The sequence below is a fragment of the Tamandua tetradactyla genome, chromosome 18, assembly GCF_023851605.1.
Source record: "Tamandua tetradactyla isolate mTamTet1 chromosome 18, mTamTet1.pri, whole genome shotgun sequence".
Lineage (NCBI taxonomy): Eukaryota > Metazoa > Chordata > Mammalia > Pilosa > Myrmecophagidae > Tamandua > Tamandua tetradactyla.
The window spans coordinates 33,483,675-33,505,388 of NC_135344.1; the positions used below are offsets into that span (position 1 = coordinate 33,483,675).

The following is a 21,714-nucleotide window of genomic DNA, read 5'->3' on the forward strand; positions in this document are numbered from 1 at the left end:
TTATTAGTTATGTTAATTAATAGAGAAATATTATATATATATGTCCTGCTTTTCTTTTAAAGTTTTTCCTTGTTAACAGATGGAGCTCTGACCTATAGCTAACCATATATACTTTTAGAGAAGTTTTAGAGCAAAGCAGCACAAGTGACAGTTTGGCTGTTTCTATCATCTGTAAGTTTCTAAGAGTAACTGAAACTATGACTAACAGCATCATACCATTGCTCAACATCGTACAGATTAGTATTAGGATATAGCATGGATAGTGAGAACATTGTCAGGTTTTAAGGAATCTCATGCAATCTAATATTATTTTACCTCTACAAATTTAACTAGTAGCAGGTTAGAAAATCTCTTTTAACCACTATAATACTTCTTATACATCTCCTATGCAGTAGGTTAAACTTTTTCAGCACCCTACTTACACCTGGAGAAAAAGCAAATTATTTGTAATAGTTTTTCCCTTAACAGTGAGAAGACTTGTCTTCTGAAATAAAGGGAGAAGGCCAAGGATATTATGCTCATGTAAGATCTTTGTTTTGTAAACAGAGTACTCTGATGATTAAGAAAGACTTTTTTTAAAAAAAGAACTTTACATTAAGAGCAAACTAACAATCCATGTTATTTATCTATCTATTTATTTATTTATTTTTGGTTCATGGACTGAGAATTGAACCTGGGTCTCCAATATGGCAGGCAAGAATTTTACCACTGAACTACCCTTGCACTCCCAATCCATGTTATTTTAACAGGGAGTTAGTTTTAGTTTTGCATGAATACCCAGTTTTAACACAAAATCTGTCTTTTTTTGAAATATAAACGAGCAAAATATACAAAGCTTTTGAACCTGCATACTTCCTTCTAATAGCAGTATTCATGAAGGGAAGAAGAGACAGAGATACTACAAAATAATGGAAGAAGGAAGAAATTTATGTTTGATTTGGAACACAGCCAGGCATTTATATACTTTATACTCAGAACAAATGATTACACTACAATATGCCTAGAATCTCTCAGTCCAATTCAACACTACCTGTAAAGGTCAGAAAAAGCCCCAAGTTTGAAATATAATCAGCTTTTTGATGTTTAAGGGATTTATATCCAGAAGAAACTTAGAAGTTTCAATAACACTATTTCCAACTGTTAAATAATACTAGGAATATATTAGTTTACAAAATTAAGTTATGGGGGTGTTGCGGTGGTAGCTCAGTGGCAGAATTCTCACCTGCCACGCCGGAGACCCGGGTTTAATTTCTGCTGCCTGCCCATGTTTAAAAAAAAAAAAAAAAAGCCTTTTGGTGGTTCGGTGGCAGAATTCTCACCTGCCGTATCAGAGACCTAGGTTCAATTCCTGGTGCCTGCCCATGTAAAAAAAAAAAAATTTAGTTATGGTTTCTAAAAAACTAGTCAGTTCTATTTATTTAAATGCTGCTTTTTAATTTAAAGATCTTAAACAAGTGTCATCTCTTCTAGAAGGTCTTCTTAGGTCGTTCTTTATCTATCTGCTTTTAAAATTTTTCCAGCATTTTTATTCTGTTACCATTGTCTTATCACCAACTACCATTTAAATAGGCTTACTTAATTTCATTAAATACCAATTCATTGTTGGATTACTCAAATTTTTTTTTTTTTTTTTTAGTAATATGGTGAACAGACAAATTTAGGTCAGGGCCTCAAACTCTGTACAGAATGTACACTGAACATATCAGTTAACAAACAGACATTAAGCACTTAGCACACCAATCTAAGAATTAACCAATACCTAGGTAACACACCGGCTAACACTTAAACAAGCCTACTTAATTTCATTAAACACCAGTCAATTGTTAGATTAGGTCAGGGCTTCAAACCCTGTATAGTACAATACCCAAAAACAGAAGGTGTAGAGGTCAGAATAAAAGGCATAGTTCTGGAAGTGTGACTCAGGCCTAGATCAAGGTGACTTGAACCACTTGTTTTATTCACTGATCCACTTTTACCCTGATGACCCACTCACCCAATCAGATGTCAGGACATGGAACTGGAAATGGTTTCTCTCTTTGACACTTTTCAAGGCACCAAAAGTCTCTGGAGTGCCAGCAGAACAGAGAAACACCAGTTGCCTAGCCTCTAGACTAAATGCAGTCCAGCAGCCGCAAAAGGCTTGTTTACTTGGTTTAGGTGCTCTGCTGGGGCTCCAGAGATTTGGGCATTGGTCCCAGAGGGTTGCCAAATTGTTACTGGACAGAGGCCATGGAGTCTTTTGCCCTACGTGCTCAATAACCAATTCCTGAGACACTGGGGTTTCGAAGAGAGTGAGAGAGTTTGTTACTAGGTACATAGTAAGAGAGCAGAAGGCCTAGCAGCCCAAAATCTGTTTCAACTCTGTACATTTTGAGCATTAACTTCCCACTGCCTACTCTCAGGCCAACTTCTGTAAACTATATTTTGACTCCGTGAGTTGGCTTATTTTAATTGTTTCGTATCAGTGAGATCACATAGTATTTGTCATTTTGTGTTTAGCTTGTTTCATGCATCATTTTGTGTTTAGCTTGTTTCATGCATTCATGAATTCATAATTCATGGTTCATTCATGCTGTCATATCATCAGAAGTTCATTCCTTTTTATAGCTAAATAATATTCCATTGTATAGAGATACCACAGTTTGCTTACCCATTCATTGGTTGATAGGTATTTGGGTTTCTTCCAACTGTGAATAATCCCTCTATGAATATAGGTTTGTAAGTATCTATTTGAATTCCTGCTTTCAGTTATTTTGGGTATGTTTCTAGAGGTGGGATTGCTGAGTTATATGGTAATTCTATACTTAACTTTCTGAGGAACTTCCAAACTGTCTTCTGTAGCAGCTACAACATTTCACATTCTGTCAGCACTGTTTTACATTCCCACCAGCAGTGAATGAATGCCTCTATTTTTCTATATCCTCTCTTTGTAAATTTCTTTTTTTAAAAATAGTAGCCATTCTAGTGAGTGGTAAATAGTATATCATTATGATTTTGATAAGCATTTCCTTATTCACTAGTGATGCTGAGCATCTTTTCATGTGCATTTTGGCCATTTGTACCTTTTCTTAGGAGAAAAAGCAATTAAGTCTTTTGCCTTAATAGCAAAAAAAAAAAAATCCAATCTTTAATTGGATTGCTTATCTTTTTATGGTTGAGTTGTTGGATTTCTTTTTTTTATTATTAATTAAAGAAAAAAAAGAAATTAACACAACATTTAGAAATCATTCCATTCTACATATGCAATCAGTAATTCTTAACATCATCACATAGATATATGATCATCATTTCTTAGTACATTTGCATCGATTTAGGAAAAGAACTAGCAAAACAACAGAAAAAGATATAGAATATTAATATAGAGAAAAAAAATAAAAATAATAATAGTAAAAAAAAAAAGAAAAGAAAAGGAAAAAGAAAAAAGACAAACAAACCAACAGACAGACAAAAAAAAAAAAACCTATAGCTCAGATGCAGCTTCATTCAGTGTTTTAACATGATTACTTTACGATTAGGTATTATTGTGCTGTCCATTTTTGAGTTTTTGTATCTAGTCCTGTTGCACAGTCTGTATCCCTTCCGCTCCAATTACCCATTATCTTACCCTGTTTCTAACTCCTGCTGGACTCTGTTACCAATGACATATTTCAAGTTTATTCTCGAATGTCCGTTCACATCAGTGGGACCATACAGTATTTGTCCTTTAGTTTTTGACTGGACTCACTCAGCATAATATTCTCTAGGTCCATCCATGTTATTACATGCTTCATAAGTTTATCTTGTCTTAAAGCTGCATAATATTCCATCGTATGTATATACCACAGCTTATTTAGCCATTCTTCTGTTTTTTTTTTTTTATTATTTATTTATTTTTTTATTTTTTATTTTTTTATTAATTAAAAAAAATTAACTAACACAACAATAGAAATCAATCCATTCTACATATGCAATCAGTAATTCTTAATATCATCACATAGGTGTATGGTCATCATTTCTCAGTACATATGCATCGATTTAGAGAAAGAAATAGCACTACAACAGAAAAAGAAATAAAGTGATAACACAGAGAGAAAACACAAATAAAAATAAAAAGTACAAAAATATATAAGAGAAAAATAAACAAAACAAACAAAAAAAAAAACTATAGATCAGATGCAGCTTCATTCAGCGTTCCAAGATAATTACATTATATTGTGCTGACCTTTTTTTTTTTTTTTTTTTTAGACGTCATACCATTCTACATATGCAATCAGTAATTCTTAACATCATCACATAGATGCATGATCATCGTTTCTTAGTACATTTGCATCGGTTTAGAAGAACTAGCATTATAACAGAAAAAGATATAGAATGTTAATATAGAGAAAAAAAATAAAAGTAATAATAATAAGAACAAAACAAACAAAACAAAACAAAACAAAAACCTATAGCTCGGATGCAGCTTCGTTCAGTATTTTAACATGATTACTTTACAATTAGTTATTATTGTACTGTCCATTTTTGAGTTTTTGTATCTAGTCCTATTGCACCGTCTGTATTCCATCAGCTCCGATTACCCATTATCTTACCCTGTTTCTAACTCCTGCTGAACTCTGTTACCAATGACATATTCCAAGATTATTCTCGAGTGTCGATTCACATCATTGGGACCATACAGTATTTGTCTTTTAGCTTTTGGCTAGACTCACTCAGCATAATGTTTTCTAGGTCCATCCATGTTATTACATGTTTCATAAGTTTATCCTGTCTTAACGCTGCATAATATTCCATCGTACGAATATACCACAGTTTGTTTAGCCACTCGTCTGTTGATGGACATTTTGGCTGTTTCCATCTCTTTGCAATTATAAATAACGCTGCTATAAACATTGGTGTGCAAATGTCCGTTTGTGTCTTTGCCCTTACGTCCTTTGAGTAGATACCTAGCAATGGTATTGCTGGGTCGTATGGCAATTCTATGTTCAGCTTTTTGAGGAACCGCCAAACTGCCTTCCACAGTGGTTGCACCATTTGACATTCCCACCAACAGTGGATAAGTGTGCCTCTTTCTCCGCATCCTCTCCAGCACTTGTCATTTTCTGTTTTGTTGATAATGGCCATTCTGGTGGGTGTGAGATGATATCTCATTGTGGTTTTGATTTGCATTTCTCTAATGGCCAGGGACATTGAGCATCTCTTCATGTGCCTCTTGGCCATCCGTATTTCCTCTTCTGGTAGGTGTCTGTTCAAGTCTTTTTCCCATTTTGTAATTGGGTTGGCTGTCTTTTTGTTGTTGAGTTGAACAATCTCTTTATATATTCTGGATACTAGACCTTTATCTGATATGTCATTTCCAAATATTATCTCCCATTGTGTAGGCCGTCTTTCTACTTTCTTGATGAAGTTCTTTGATGCACAAAAGTGTTTAATTTTGAGGAACTCCCATTTATTTATTTATTTCTTCAGTGCTCTTGCTTTAGGTTTAAGGTCCATAAAACCACCTCCAGTTGTAAGATTCATAAGATATCTCCCTACATTTTCCTCTAACTGTTTTATGGTCTTAGACCTAATGTTTAGATCTTTGATCCATTTTGAGTTAACTTTTGTATAAGGTGTGAGATGTGGGTCTTCTTTCATTCTTTTACATATGGATATCCAGTTCTCTGGGCACCATTTATTGAAGAGACTGTTCTGTCCCAGGTGAGTTGGCTTGACTGCCTTATCAAAGATCAAATGTCCATAGATGAGAGGGTCTATATCTGAGCACTCTATTCGATTCCATTGGTCAATATATCTATCTTTATGCCAATACCATGCTGTTTTGACCACTGTGGCTTCATAATATGCCTTAAAGTCCGGCATCGTGAGACCTCCAGCTTCGTTTTTTTTTCCTCAAGATGTTTTTAGCAATTCGGGGCACCCTGCCCTTCCAGATAAATTTGCTTATTGGTTTTTCTAATTCTGAAAAATAAGTTGTTGGAATTTTGATTGGTATTGCATTGAATCTGTAGATCAATTTAGGTAGGATTGACATCTTAATTATATTTAGTCTTCCAATCCATGAACACGGTATGCCCTTCCATCTATTTAGGTCTTCTGTGATTTCTTTTAACAGTTTTTTGTAGTTTTCTTTATATAGGTTTTTTGTCTCTTTGATTAAATTTATTCCTAGGTATTTTATTCTTTTAGTTGCAATTGTAAATGGGATTCGTTTCTTGATTTCCCCCTCAACTTGTTCATTACTAGTGTATAGAAAAGCTACAGATTTTTGAATGTTGATCTTGTAACCTGCTACTTTGCTGTACTCATTTATTAGCTCTAGTAGTTTTGTTGTGGATATTTCCGGGTTTTTGACGTATAGTATCATATCGTCTGCAAACAGTGATAGTTTTACTTCTTCCTTTCCAATTTTGATGCCTTGTATTTCTTTTTCTTGTCTAATTGCTCTGGCTAGAACCTACAACACAGTGTTGAATAATAGTGGTGATAGTGGACATCCTTGTCTTGTTCCTGATCTTAGGGGGAAAGTTTTCAATTTTTCCCCATTGAGGATGATATTAGCTGTGGGTTTTTCATATATTCCCTCTATCATTTTAAGGAAGTTCCCTTGTATTCCTATCTTTTGAAGTGTTTTCAACAGGAAAGGATGTTGAATCTTGTCAAATGCCTTCTCTGCATCAATTGAGATGATCATGTGATTTTTCTGCTTTGATTTGTTGATATGGTGTATTACATTAATTGATTTTCTTTTGTTGAACCATCCTTGCATACCTGGGATGAATGCTACTTGGTCATGATGTATAATTCTTTTAATGTGTTGTTGGATACAATTTGCTAGAATTTTATTGAGGATTTTTGCATCTATATTCATTAGAGAGATTGGTCTGTAGTTTTCTTTTTTTGTAATATCTTTGCCTGGTTTTGGTATGAGGGTGTAGTTGGCTTCATAGAATGAATTAGGTAGTTTTCCCTCCACTTTGATTATTTTGAAGAGTTTGAGGAGAGTTGGTACTAATTCTTTCTGGAATGTATGATAGAATTCACACGTGAAGCCATCTGGTCCTGGACTTTTCTTTTTAGGAAGCTTTTGAATGACTAATTCAGTCTCTTTACTTGTGATTGGTTTGTTGAGGTCATCTATTTCTTCTTGAGTCAGTGTTGGTTGTTCATGTCTTTCCAGGAACCCGTCCATTTCATCTAAGTTGTTGTATTTATTAGCATAAAGTTGTTCATAGTATCCTGTTATTACCTCCTTTATTTCTGTGAGGTCAGTAGTTATGTCTCCTCTTCCATTTCTGATCTTATTTATTTGCATCCTCTCTCTTCTTCTTTTTGTCAATCTTGCTAAGGGCCCATCCATCTTATTGATTTTCTCAAAGAACCAACTTCTGGTCTTATTGATTTTCTCTATTGTGTTCATGTTTTCAATTTCATTTATTTCTGCTCTAATCTTTGTTATTTCTTTCCTTTTGCTTGCTTTGGGATTAGTTTGCTGTTCTTTCTCCAGTTCTTCTAAGTGGACAGTTAATTCCTGCATTTTTGCCTTTTCTTCTTTTCTGATATAGGCATTTAGGGCAATAAATTTCCCTCTTAGCACTGCCTTTGCTGCGCCCCATAGGTTTTGATATGTTGTGTTTTCGTTTTCATTCGCCTCGAGGTATTTACTAATTTCTCTTGCAATTTCTTCTTTGACCCACTCGTTGTTTGTTTAAGAGTGTGTTGTTGAGCCTCCACGTATTTGTGAATTTTCTGGCACTCTGCCTATTATTGATTTCCAACTTCATTCCTTTATGATCCGAGAAAGTGTTGTGTATGATTTCAGTCTTTTTAAATTTGTTAAGACTTGCTTTGTGACCCAGCATATGGTCTGTCTTTGAGAATGATCCATGAGCACTTGAGAAAAAGGTGTATCCTGCTGTTGTGGGATGTAATGTCCTATAAATGTCTGTTAAGTCTAGCTCATTTATAGTAATATTCAGATTCTCTATTTCTTTATTGATCCTCTGTCTAAATGTTCTGTCCATTGATGAGAGTGGTGAATTGAAGTCTCCAACTATTATGGTATATGAGTCTATTTTCCTTTTCAGTGTGTTCCTCACGTATTTTGGGGCATTCTGGTTCAGTGCGTAAATATTTATGATTGTTATGTCTTCTTGTTGAATTGTTCCTTTTATTAGTATATAGTGTCCTTCTTTGTCTCTTTTAACTGTTTTACATTTGAAGTCTAATTTGTTGGATATTAGTATAGCCACTCCTGCTCTTTTCTGGTTGTTATTTGCATGAAATATCTTTTCCCAACCTTTCACTTTCAACCTATGTTTATCTTTGGGTCTAAGATGTGTTTCCTGTAGACAGCATATAGAAGGATCCTGTTTTTTAATCCATTCTGCCAATCTATATCTTTTGATTGGGGATTTCAGTCCATTAACATTTAGTGTTATTACTGTTTGGATAATATTTTCCTCTACCATTTTGCCTTTTGTATTATATATATCATATCTGACTTTCCTTCTTTCTACACTCTTCTCCATACCTCTCTCTTCTGTCTTTTCGTATCTGACTCTAGTGCTCCTTTTAGGATTTCTTGCAGAGCTGGTCTCTTGGTCACAAATTCTCTCAGTGACTTTTTGTCTATAGATGTTTTAATTTCTCCCTCATTTTTGAAGGACAATTTTGCTGGATATAGGAGTATTGGTTGGCAGTTTTTCTCTTTTAGTAATTTAAATATATCATCCCACTGTCTTCTAGCTTCCGTGGTTTCTGCTGAGAAATCTACACATGGTCTTATTGGGTTTCCCTTGTATGTGATGGATTGTTTTTCTCTTGCTGCTTTCAAGATCTTCTCTTTCTCTTTGACCTCTGACATTCTAACTAGTAAGTGTCTTGGAGAACGCCTATTTGGGTCTAATCTCTTTGGGGTGCGCTGCACTTCTTGGATCTGTAATTTTAGGTCTTTCATAAGCGTTGGGAAATTTTCAGTGATAATTTCTTCCATTAGTTTTTCTCCTCCTTTTCCCTGCTGTTCTTCTGGGACACCCACAACACGTATATTTGTGCGGTTCATATTGTCCTTGAGTTCCCTGATACCTTGCTCAAATTTTTCCATTCTTTTCCCGATAGTTTCTGTTTCTTTTTGGAATTCAGATGTTGTATCCTCCAAATCACTAATTCTGTCTTCTGTCTCTTTAAATCTATCATTGTAGGTATCCGTTGTTTTTTCCATCTTTTCTACTTTATCCTTCACTTCCATAAGCTCTGTGATTTGTTTTTTCAGTTTTTCTATTTCTTCTTTTTGTTCAGCCCATGTCTTCTTCATGTCCTCCCTCAATTTATCGATTTCGTTCTTGAAGAGGTTTTCCATTTCTGTTCGTATATTCAGCATTAGTTGTTTCAGCTCCTGTATCTCATTTGAACTATTGGTCTGTTCCTTTGACTGGGCCATATTTTCAATTTTCTGAGAGTGATCCGTTATCCTCTGCTGGCGTCTGGGCATTTAGTAAGATTTCCCTGGGTGTTGGACCCAACAGGCTGAAAGATTTTTCTGTGAAATCTCTGGGTTCTGTTTTTCTTATCCTGCCCAGTAGGTGGCGCTCGTGGCACACGTTTGTCTGCGGGTTCCAGCAGCAAAAGGTGCTGTGGGTCCTTTAACCTTGGAAAACTCTCACCGTGGGGGAGGTTCGCCAGCTGATGCGGCTTGGAAGAGTGCCAGCCGGCCTGGGGGTCTGAACGCGGGGAGGGTCGCCAGCCACCGCAGCCCGGGAGAACGCCCAACCGAATTTCCTAGTCGGCCCGGGGCACCAAGCGTGGCGGGAGGGCACCAGCCACCGCGGCCCGGGAGAGTGCACCATCCCCAGCCAGACCGGGGAGTCACGTGTTTGGAAGGGACCCCCCCTGGTCACCGTTCTCCGTGGCCTGGGGATTTCCGATCCAGTTCTCTCAGTTGGTCCGTGGGGCCGCGCGTGGTGGGGGCACCAGCCGCCGTGGCTTGAGGGGACCGCCTGCCCAATTCTCCCAGCTGGCCCGGGAAGGAGGAGGGAAGGGACTCCGGCTGCTTGCTGCCTCGCCCGGGGAAGCCTGCGCCCCTCGGCGTTCTCACCGGAGCGGGTTCTCCCAGCCAGTCAGCCGTTCCAGGATGGGGTACGCTCCCTTTTTGATCTGTGTCGTGGTTCCGGGAACTGTTCTGTATCGTTTCTACTCCCCTAGTAGCTGTTCTGGAGGAGGAAAGGTGAGGATGGCAAGGCTGTCGAGGATGGTGGCGGAGGAGCTGGTGAAGGCGGAAGAGGGCACGGTGGTGGTTGGAAAGCCGCAGGAGTAGGCCTAGTTCATGGAGCCAACTTTGTCTATGCCTGCAGAGGAACAAGCCCGGCACTGCCCTAGGGCCCGGCCCCCGCCAGGGAAGCAATAAAATCTGGTGCTGGGGCCTTGTCTGTGCGTCTGTCTCTGAGGGGGACCTGGGGGGCCTCGGGGAGGAATTGGGGGCCTCCCATATATGTTTTAATACATGCACTACATTAGAATTTATCTATAATATTGTTTGCATGTTTTGAATACATATAAATGAAATAAAGCTCAATATTATTGTGTAGCTTTTGTTGTTATTTTGTATTTCTGAGATGGATTCATGTTGGTAATTGTTTGCTCATTTATTCATTTCAGTCGTGTATTGTATTCTCTTGTAACAGTATATTAAAAATAGTCAATTTTAAGTATCTTGTAAGTATAGAATAGTTTTGGTATGATGTGGATGTATGACAATTAAGTTATTTGTATATTTCAGACTATTTGCAACACTTTCTAATTGGGCTTAACAATTCCTAATTTGATAAATTAAAGTTATCATTTTATCTCCTATAAGTGAGAATTATGATTAGCTGCTTGGTGTGGAGACTTGGTGTAGGGGAGGGGGTCCCTGCCCCCATAATTAGTGGAATGCAAATAGTGGGTAGCTTGGGGTTCAGGGACAGATGATAAGGGAGAAGGATGAGAAGAAGCCAGATTAATATTTCTCACTCATATTCGGATGACCCAGCTTTCCACAAGCATTGGTGCAAGAGTTTAGCTGACTATAACAAGTTAGAGGGAAGAGAGTCACAGAAGTTCTTCCTCACTTCTGAAACTAACTACACATTTGAAGGGTTCCCCAAACCACCATCAGGTTTGGTAATTTGGTAGAAAGACTGAAAGAACCCACTGAAAGCTGTTATATTCACAGTTACAGTTTATTCCAGGGAAAGAATACAGGTTAAAGTCAGCCAAGGGAAGAGATGCATAGCGCAGAGTGCAGGAGAAATACCCAGTGCAGAATTTCTGTTGTCCTCTCCCTGTGGTGTCAGGGCCACATCACTTTCTTGGATTCTATATGAGACGATATGCGCAGAGTATTGTCAACCAGGAAGGCTTACCTAAGCCTCCATGTTGAGAATTTTTATTGGGGCTCCATCATCCATGTTGAAAGTTTTTATTGGGGTTCCATCATGTAGGTATGGTTGGTTGCCCTTGTGGTGATGTCATTCTGAAGTTTCTCCAGAGGTTAGCTGATACTGATGACCCAAAACTTTCAATCACATTGTTGGTCTTTCTGGCATGGCCAGCTTCCATTCCAAATAATATTTTTAGATTATCCAGTAACTCAAGGCCTTTAGACAAACAGAGATAATTCTATCAGGCATGGTATTTCAAGTTTTTAGAGATTATCCTTAGGAGATGAGGACAAATACTAGATCTCTTTTTGGGCAAGTTAAATCCTTTATTATATGATTGGGGAAGTCTCATGTCCTTCGATAAGCAGCTCAACTCAGTCCAAAAGCTCCAGAGAGAAAGTAGAAGCCATGCTTCCAAACTTTGACTTTGGCTCTATTGCCTTTGTGGAATGAGGATAGGCAATAAAGAAATGATGCCTCTAATGTAAAGTCTTACCCAACCTGAGCTTTCTTTGGCCAGTCAGCCATGTAGTTTCTTTTCATTGTAACAGTAATTTAAATATAGTGTAATTTATCATTCATCTCCCCACCAATCTATTATTGTCAGTGAGAAACTTTCTTAATAGATTGAGATAAAACATGATCAAGAACTGTGTTAAACATAATTTGACAAAGATAGTATTTCATATTTGTAATTAAATTATTAGTTTTACCTTAGTGACTACAGATGACAACACTGAAGTGCCTAGGGGGTACTAGTCATTTATTCACTTACTCATTCCTACTATTTAGGGAATACTATTACATGCCAATCTGGATATTGGAGACAGAAAGATGAGAAAGATAGTTCGTCATGATTCAGGAGGAGATGCAAGTCAACAAACGCTGTGTATTACAGCATAATGTCATTTCTTTAGAATAGAGAACTATTCACTTTTAGCAGTTAACTCAGGTCAGTTCCCATTCTGCCCATAAGTGTAAGGACCACTATGTAATTACTTTAAATGCTTCTCTTCTCTGCCACATTTAAGTCATCCAGTCTCTATATTACTTAAGTACTCTTGTTATAGTTATAAAAGAGTTGCATTTTCAGACTATTTATTAATAAACTGTTATTTATGAACTTGCTTTGAGACCTTTTCTGGGGTAGATGGTATGCCTATCTTAAGATACACGTACAGTATAGGTTTGTCTTTTTGTGATCGTATTGGCAGCAAGTTTAGTTTAGTCTCATTTTTTAATCTTTAACTTTGTATCTGCTATTTAATATATTTATAAATAAAGAGAGGTATGTTTTACTTTAGTAAGATTATAGTTTTATACATGTTGGACAAGGAAAGGAAAAATATTATTTTAAACAAAATTTGAATTTTCTTTTTGTTTTTTATAGATTGCCTTGAAGAAATGAAGGTTTAAGGACAAGTCATCTAACTAAATTAGAAGATGGGATCGAATAGCAGCAGAATCAGTGATCTTCCTAAAAATGAATACTTAAAAAAGTTATCAGGTACAGAATCTGTCTCTGAGAATGATCCATTCTGGAATCAGCTTTTGTCGTTTTCTTTCCCTGCACCAACTAGCAGGTAAGTGATTAACTAGACATTGAATATTGGTATAGAAAGCCTCATGAACTTCTATAGTATGATGATTTTATTTAAAAATTTTTTCTTTTTCTTTTTATTGATAAAACCAAACATACAAACACAAACATTCTCTTTTGTTTTTTTAACTTTTTTTTATTGTATAGTACAACATATATACAAAGCAAAGAAATAAAAAAGCAGTGGTTTTCAAAGCACTTTTCAATAAGTAGTTACAGGACAGATCCCAGAGTTTGTCATAGGCTACCATAACATCATCTCAGATTTTTTCCTTCTAGCTGCTCCAGAATATAGGAGGCTAGAGGGCTTAAATACTTCTTTTTTATCATCACAGTTGCCTTCTTTTTTCCTTCTTATTTTGTGAAAAATAACGTACATACAAAAAGCTATAAATTTCAAAGCACAGCACCACAATTAGTTGTAGAACATATTTCAGACTTTGATATGGGTTACAATTTCACAATTTTAGGTTTTTACTTCTAGCTGCTCTAAAATACTGGAGGTTAAAAGAGATATCAGTTTAGAGATTCAGCATTCATATTCATTTGCTAAGTTGTGTTGTCTATGTATAATTCCATTACCTTTGATCTTTCCATACCTCTCGTTGGGGTTGTTTGGGCTATGGCAATTCTAAATTTTTGATATTGGAAGGGTCTGTCACTAATATGGGGTAGGGAGATGGAACTGTCTGATGTTCTGGAGAGTCTGGGCTAGGTTTCAGGACTTATCTGGACCAGGGACCCAACTACAGCAACCTCCAGAGTAGCCTCTCAACTCAATTTGAACACTCTCTGCCACTGATGCTTTATTATTTATACTACTTTTCCCCCTTTTGGTCACGATGTAATTGTTGATCCCACGGTGCCAGGTCTGGATTCACCCCTGGGAGTCAGAGGTCCTCCAGAAGTAACTCTTAGGCATGCCTATAGGTGGTCTAAGCTTCTCTGCTACCTACATAAGCTTCACAAAAGTAAGCCTTGTGATCAAGGGCATGGCCTATTGGTTTGGTGTCCATAAAGTTTGACACAGTATCGGGATTCCCTGATGGTGAGGTTTAGTAGTTCCATATTCTTTCTCCCCTCCCTCAGGGAACATTGCCAGTATTTTTGATTATCAGCTTGCTATACTCTAGGATGTTTCTGGATATTATAATAATTTGTACAGGATTAAAGGACCTTTATCTTCTTCTGTGCTCCCTGTATTTCAGAAAAAATCAAGTTTTTTTCAGATCGGACAGCACAAAATACTTAATAAGTTATGGGCCCTGAAGCAAAAGAGGGGGCACATAGGACCTGGAGATATATAGAGCAAAGTACCAACTTAAGTTCTTGATTGGCAAACCAGAGGAATGAAAATCCTGCTTGGAAAGATTTTTTCTTTTCTTTTTTGTGGCTGTGTTTCTACTGCTTGACTACTCTTTGCATACAACTGCAAGGCTTCTCAGGCTCTAAATGCCCCAGGCAATGCCACAGGCAAGGGTGGAATTAAGTTTGTCTGAGAGGCAAAGAGGCTGGTCAGGTGAATGGAAGTAATTCTCTGGGGGCTGTGCCTTCCCCAGGAGAGGGTTGGGGACCAGCTCAGGAATTCAGACCCCAGGGTCTAACTCTCTCAAGGAATTCAGACCCAAGGGTCTGGAAAACTGAAGCCATCAAAGCCAGCATACAATCTCGCCTTTGTGTCGACTATGCCCCTGCAAGAAGGGTCTGCTAAAGTTAAAGATACTGCATCACTTTTTGCTAGTGGGACTCACAGACAGACAAGCACCACTACTGGGCAGGATAGGAAGAACACAGAGCCTAGAGGCCTCATAGGAAAGTCTTTCAACCTGCTGGGTCCCATTTTCAGGGAACACTGATACAGGTGACTCTTTCCTCCTGAGAGGAGTCCAGTTTGGTCTTGTACACCTAAGCTAGAGGTCTAGAATAAGCTGAACTGAATGTTAAAGTCATCCAGCAAGAAAATTCTAGGTAAAAGAAGTGAGAACAATCTCCAGAATAAACTAATTAAGGTAATTAAATGTCTTGACACCAGCAAAAAATAATGAATCACACTAGGAAAATTGAAGATATGGCCCAGTCAAAGGAATAAACCAACAATTCAAATGAGATACAGGAGTTGAAACAATTAATTCAGAATATTTGAACAGACATGGAAAACCTTGTCAAAAATCAAATCAGTGAATTGAGGGAGATATAAAGAAGGCAAGAATGAACAAAAAGAAGAAATCGAAAGTCTGAATAAACAAATCACAGAACTTAATGGGAATGAAAGGCATGGTAGAAGAGATGAAAAAAACAATGGAAATCTACAAGATTAGATTTTAAGAGGCAAGAGATAGGATTAGTGAACTGGAGAAGGGAACATCTGAAATCCTACAAGCAAGAGAAAATATAAGGAAAAGAATGGAAAAATATAAGCAGGGACTCATGGAATTGAATGACAATCTGAAGCGCATGAATATATGTGTTGTGGGTACCAAACAAACATTCTATATTCAGCAAAATTGTCCTTCAAAAACGAGGCGGAAATTAAAATATTTTCAGACGAAAAAATCATTGAGAGAATTTGTGACCAAGAGACTGGCTCTTCAAGAAATAATAAAGGGAGCACTAGAGACAGATAGGAAAAGATAACAGAGAGAGGTTATGGAGAAGAGTGTAGAAATGAAGACTATCAGTGAAGGTAAAAACAAGAAATGTTAGATATGACATATAAAGTCCAAAAGGCAAAATGGTAGAAGAAAGCACTACTCTTACAATAATAATACTAAATGTTATTGGATTAAACTCCCCAATTAAAAATCATAGACTGGCAGAATGAATTAAAATACAGGACCCATCTATATGCTGTCTACAGGAGATGCATTTTAACCCAAGGAGAAACATGGGTTGAAGGTGAAAGGTTGGGGAAAGATATTTTATGTAAACAACAATCAGAAAAGAGCAGGAGTAGCTATACTACTTTCCAACAAATTAGACTGCAAACGTAAAACAATTAAAAGAGACAAAGAAGGATACTATGTATTAATAAAAGGAACAATTCAACAAGAAGACATAGCAATCATAAATATATATGCACCAAGCCAGAGTGCTCCAAAATACATGAACAAACACTGAAAACACTGAAAAGAGAAGTAGACACATCTACCATAATACTTGGAGACTTCAATTCTCTGCTCTCATCAATGGACAGAACATCTAGACAGAGGGTCAATAAAGAAACAGAGAATTTGAATAATACAATAAATGAACTAGACTTAACAGACATTTGCAGAACATTACACCCAACAACAGCAGGATATACCTTTTTCTCAAGTGCTCATGGATCATTTTCAAGGATAGACCATATGCTGGGTCAAAGTAAGTCTCAATAAATTTAAAAAGTTTGAAATCATACAAAACGCTTTCTCAGATCATAAAGGAATGAAGTTGGAAATCAATAATAGGCAGAGGCCCAGGAAATTCACAAATATATGGAGGCTCAACACCACACTTAAACAACCAGTGGGTTAAGGAAGAAATTACAAGAGAAATCAGTAAATATCTTGAGGCAAATGAAAATGAAAACACAGCATATCAAAACTTATGGGATACATCAACGGCAGTGCTAAGAGGGAAATTTATTGCCCTAAGTGCCTATATCAAAAAAGAAGAAAGAGCAAAAATCAAGGATTTAACTGTCTACTTGGAAGAACTAGAGAAAGAATAGCAGACTGACCCCAAGGTAAGCAAATGGAAAGAAATAGCACAGATTAGAGCAGAAATAAATGAAATTGAGAACATGAAAACAGTTGAAAAAATCAACAAAACCAGAAGTTGGTTCTATGAGAAAATTAATAAGATTGATGGGCCCTTAGCAAGTTAACAAAAAGAAGAGAGAGGATGCAAATAAATAAAATCAGAAATGGAAGAGGAGACATAACCACTGACCCTGCAGAAATAAAGAAGGTAATAAGAGCATACTATGAACAACGTTATGGCAATAAACTAGACAATGTAGATGAAATGGACAACTTTGTAGAAAGGCATGAACAACCAACATTGACTCAAGAAGAAATAGACGACCTCAACAAACCAATCACAAGTAAAGAAACTGAATCAGTCGTTAAGAAGCTCCCCTAAAAGAAAAGTCCAGAACCAGATGGCTTCACATGTGAGTTCTACCAAACATTCCAGAAAGAAATAGTACCCATCCTGCTCAAACGGATAAAAAAAAATTGAAGAGAAGGAAAGGCTACCTAACTCATACTGTGAAGCCAACATCACCCTCATACCAAAGCCAAAGATACTACAAGAAATAAAAATTACAGACCAATCTCTCTAATGAATATAGATGCAAAAATCCTCAATAAAATTCTTGCAAATCAAATCCAGCAGCCCATTAAAAGAGTTATGCACCATTACCAAGTAGGATTCATCCCAGGTATGCAAGGATGGTTCAGCATAAGAAAATCAATTAATGTAATACACCATATCAACAAATCAAGGCAGAAAAAGCACATGATCATCTCGAGTGATGCAGAAAAGGTATTTGACAAAATTCAACATCCTTTCTTCTTCAAAACACTTCACAGGATAGGAATAGAAGGGAACTTCCCCAACATGATAAAGGGGATATGTGAACAACCCACAGCTTACATCATCCTGAATGGGGAAAACTGAAAACTTTCCCCCTAAGATCAGGAACAAGACAAGAGGTCTACTACCACCCTTGTTATTCAACATTGTGTTGGAAGTTCTAGCCAGAGCAATTAGACAAGTAAAAGAAATGCATGGCATCAAAGTTGGAAAGTAAGAAGTAAAACTCACTGTTTGCAGATGATATGATACTATATGTCAAAACCCCCAAAAAATCCACAGCAAAACTACTAGAGCTAATAAATGAGTACAGTAAAGTTGCAGGTTACAAAGACAACACTTAAAAATCTGTAGTGTTTCTATGAGCAATCTGAGGGGGACATGAAGAAAAAATTCCATTTACAATTGCAGTGAAAAAATAAAATATTTGGGAATAAATTTAACTAAGAATACAAAAGACCTATGCAAAGAAAACTATAAGAAATTGCTGAAAGAAATCACAGAAGACCTAAATAAATGGAAGGGCATACTGTATTCATGGATTGGAAGACTAAATATAGTTGAGATGTTAGTTTTTCCCAAATTGATTTATAGATTCAATGCAATACCAATTAAAATCCCCAAAAACTTACTTTTCAGAAATATAAAAACCAGTAACCAGGGGCAGGGTGCCCCGATAACTTAAAATATCCTGAGAAAGAAAAATGAAGTTGGAGGTCTCACTCTACCTGACTTTAAGGCATATTATGAAGGTACAAAACAGCATGGACCTGGCATAAAGATAGATATACTGACCAATGGAATCAAATAAGAGTGTTCAGGTATAGACCTTCTTATCTATGAACAGTTGATCTTTGATAAGGCAGTCAAGCCAGCTCACCTGGGACAGAATAATCTCTTCAGTGAATATTGCCTGGAGAGCTGGATATCCATATGCAAAAGAATGAAAGAGGTTCCACATCTTACACCCTATACAAAAATTAACTCAAAATATATCAAAAGACCTAAACGTCAGATCTAGGAGTATAAAACTTTTCGAAGAAAATGTAGCGAAATGTCTTATCAATCTTATAATAGGAGGCATTTCCTAGATCTTACACCCAAAGCATGAGCATTGAAGAAATAAATAAATAAATGGGAATTCCCCAAAATTAAACACTTTTGTGCATCAAAAAACTGTCAATGAAAGTAAAAAGACAGCCTACACAATGGGAGACAATATTTGGAAATGATATATCAGATAAGGTTCTGGTATCCAGAACATGAAGCATGTAACAACATGAATGGACCTTGAGGACATTATGCTGAGTGAGATTAGCCAGAAACAGAAGAGCAAATACTGTATGGTCTCACTGATATGAACTCACATTAATGAATGAACTTGGATAATTTCAGCTAAGAATGGAGGCCCTCAAGAGATAAAAATATGGTAATTTTGTGCAATTGGAGCTGAAAGAATACAGATGTGCAACAGGACTGACTGTAAAAATTCAGAAATGGATAGCATGATACTATCTACTTGTAGTACAGTAATGTTAGTATGCTGAAATAAGCTGAATGTGAGAATGATAGAGGGAGGAGGGCTGGGGGCTTGGAAGGAAAGATAGATGATAAAAACTGATATGGTATAATCTAGGAATGCCTAGAGTGTACAGTGATAGTGACTAAATGTACAAACTAAAAAATATTTTTGCCTGTGGAAGAACAGAAATGTTGATATTGCAGGATGTTGTAAATAGATAGTAATTCATATTTTAAAACTTTAGCTTATGTGTGAGATTAAAGAAAAAAATGTTTCGTACAAAATTTGTATTTTGACTAGTGCATTTCCTAATATCACTTATATGGACAGTTTAATTGAGCATCATATGTGTATGAAACCTTGTATTTGGCATGAGATTTTGTAGGTTTGTCCAGAGTGAGGCCCTGAGAATTATAAAGAGTGATTTGAACAGTGAATAAAGAAGTATTTGCAAAGTCCCCTTGGGGGAATGGCGAGAAAGGGGAAAAATTCAGCTTCCCCATTTGGAGAATTCCTGATATTCTTGCAGCAGTGGGGACAGCCAAATTAATAGGCCAAACCTTCAGTCTTAGGGTTTGTTCATATGAAACTTATCCCCATAAAGAATAGGCTAAGCCTACTTAAAATTAGGCCTAAGAGTCATCCCCAGAGAACCTCTTTTGTTGCTCAGATGTGGCCTATCTCTCTGCCAACATGGCAAGCAAACTCACCTCCTCCCCCTCTCTACATTGGACATGACTCCTAGGGATGTAAACCTCCCTGGTAATGTGGGAGAGAAATTCTAGAATGAGCTGGGACTTAGCATCAAGGGATTGAAAAAACCTTCTCAACCGAAAGGAGAAAGAGAGATATGACACAGAATAAAGTGACGGTGGCTGAGAGACTTGAAACAGAATTGAGAGTTATTCTGGAGTTTATCCTTATGCATTTTATAAATATCCCCTTTTTAATTTACAGTATATTAGAGAGGCTAGAGGAAAAAGCCTGAAACTGTAGAGATGTGTTCCAGTAGCCATGTTTCTCAAAGATGATTGTATAATGACATAGCTTTCGCAATGTGACTATGTGATTGTGAAGACCTTGTGTCTAATTTTCCTTTTATCTATGACATTGATAGATTAGTAAAACATATGGATGAAAAAAAAAAGAATAATGGGGGAATAAAGGTTAAAATAAATTGAGTAGATTGAAATACTAGTGATCAATGAAAAGGTGTAAAAGAAAATAGGGGGAACAAAAGTCAGAATCTATTGAGTAGATGGAAATACTAGAAGTCAATGAGAGTGAGGAGCAAGGAGTTCAGTATGTGAATTTTTTCTTTTTTCTTTTTATTTCTTTTTCTGGAGTGATTCAAATGTCCTAAAAAATGTTCATGGGGATGAATATACTATTATGTGATGATATTGTGAACCATTGATTGTATACCGTATATGAAATGTTTGTGTGTTAAGAATGTTCATGTTTGTGTGTTGTTTTGCTTTGATAATTCAAAATAAATTAAAAAAAAAAAAGAAAGAAATGCAGGTTATGTCTAGAAGCTGGAGAAGGAAAGGAAACTGTCTCTTCCAGAGCCTCTAGTAGGCAATGAAGCTCTCCTTACACCTTGATCTTAGCCTACTGTTTTAGCATATTCACAGAGTTGTGCAACCATCTCCACTGTCAATTTTAAAAGATTATCACCCTTAGAAGAAATCCCGTAGTCATTAGCAGTCATTCCCCATTTCTCCTCAAATTCCCCAGCACTAGGCAACCACTAATCTACTTTGTTTCTATAGATTTGCTAATTCTAGACATTTTATATAAATGGAATAATACAATATATATGGTTTTCTGTGACTGATTTAATTCACTTAGCATTATGTTTTCAAGGTGTATTCACATTGTAGTACATTATCAGTACTTCATTCCTTTTTATTGCTGAATAATATTCCATCTTATGCCTGTACCACATTTTATTCATTCATCAGTTGATGGACATTTGGATTTTTTCCATCATTACTTCGATTTAACAGTTATCAACATTTTGCCATATTTGTTTCATACATTTTATTTTTTTATTTAAGTATTTAATGTTAGTAAAAATAAGGACATTTTCTTTTATACCTGTTATACCATGATCATACCTAATAAAATCAATAATTCTTACTACCCAGTATATATTTAAATTTCCCTAGTTGTTTTATATTGGCTTGTTGAAGTTCGAAACCAAATAAGATGTATATTATTTCATTTGGTTGGTATATTTTCAAAATGTTGTTTAATCTAGAATAGAATTATACATACACATCCCTCCTCTCCCAGGACTGGTTCCCCCACGCCATTTATATTTTTGAACAAACTGGGTAGACATTTTTGTAGAATATTCCACCTTCTGGATTTGTCTGATTGCTCCTCCTATCTTGTAACTGTTCTTTTCATTACTATGTATTTCTTATAAACTGAAAGTCAGATTTATAAAGGCTTTTTAAGATTTAGGTTAAGCAGTTTTTGCAAGGATATTTCATGAACTGATATTATATACTTCATATTGTTTTATATCTGAGTACAGCTAGTATGTGATTTTATACTGATTGTCAGCCAAGACCGATCACAGGTTTAGGTGTGTTTTAGCAACC

The 21,714-nt window shown here is 36.4% G+C and overlaps 1 protein-coding gene across 4 annotated transcripts in view; it reads left to right on the top strand.

Annotated features, from left to right (window-relative positions):
* The window catches only part of DYM (dymeclin), a 603,069-nt gene that overhangs the window by 58,968 nt on the left and 522,387 nt on the right, over nt 1-21,714 (top strand). For all 4 annotated transcript variants that reach the window (XM_077135504.1, XM_077135505.1, XM_077135503.1 and 1 more), the window contains exon 2: nt 12,790-12,982. In XM_077135504.1, coding sequence (XP_076991619.1) covers nt 12,843-12,982 — 140 coding nt within the window. In that variant the 5' untranslated portion in view covers nt 12,790-12,842. The remainder of the gene's footprint in view (nt 1-12,789; nt 12,983-21,714) is intronic.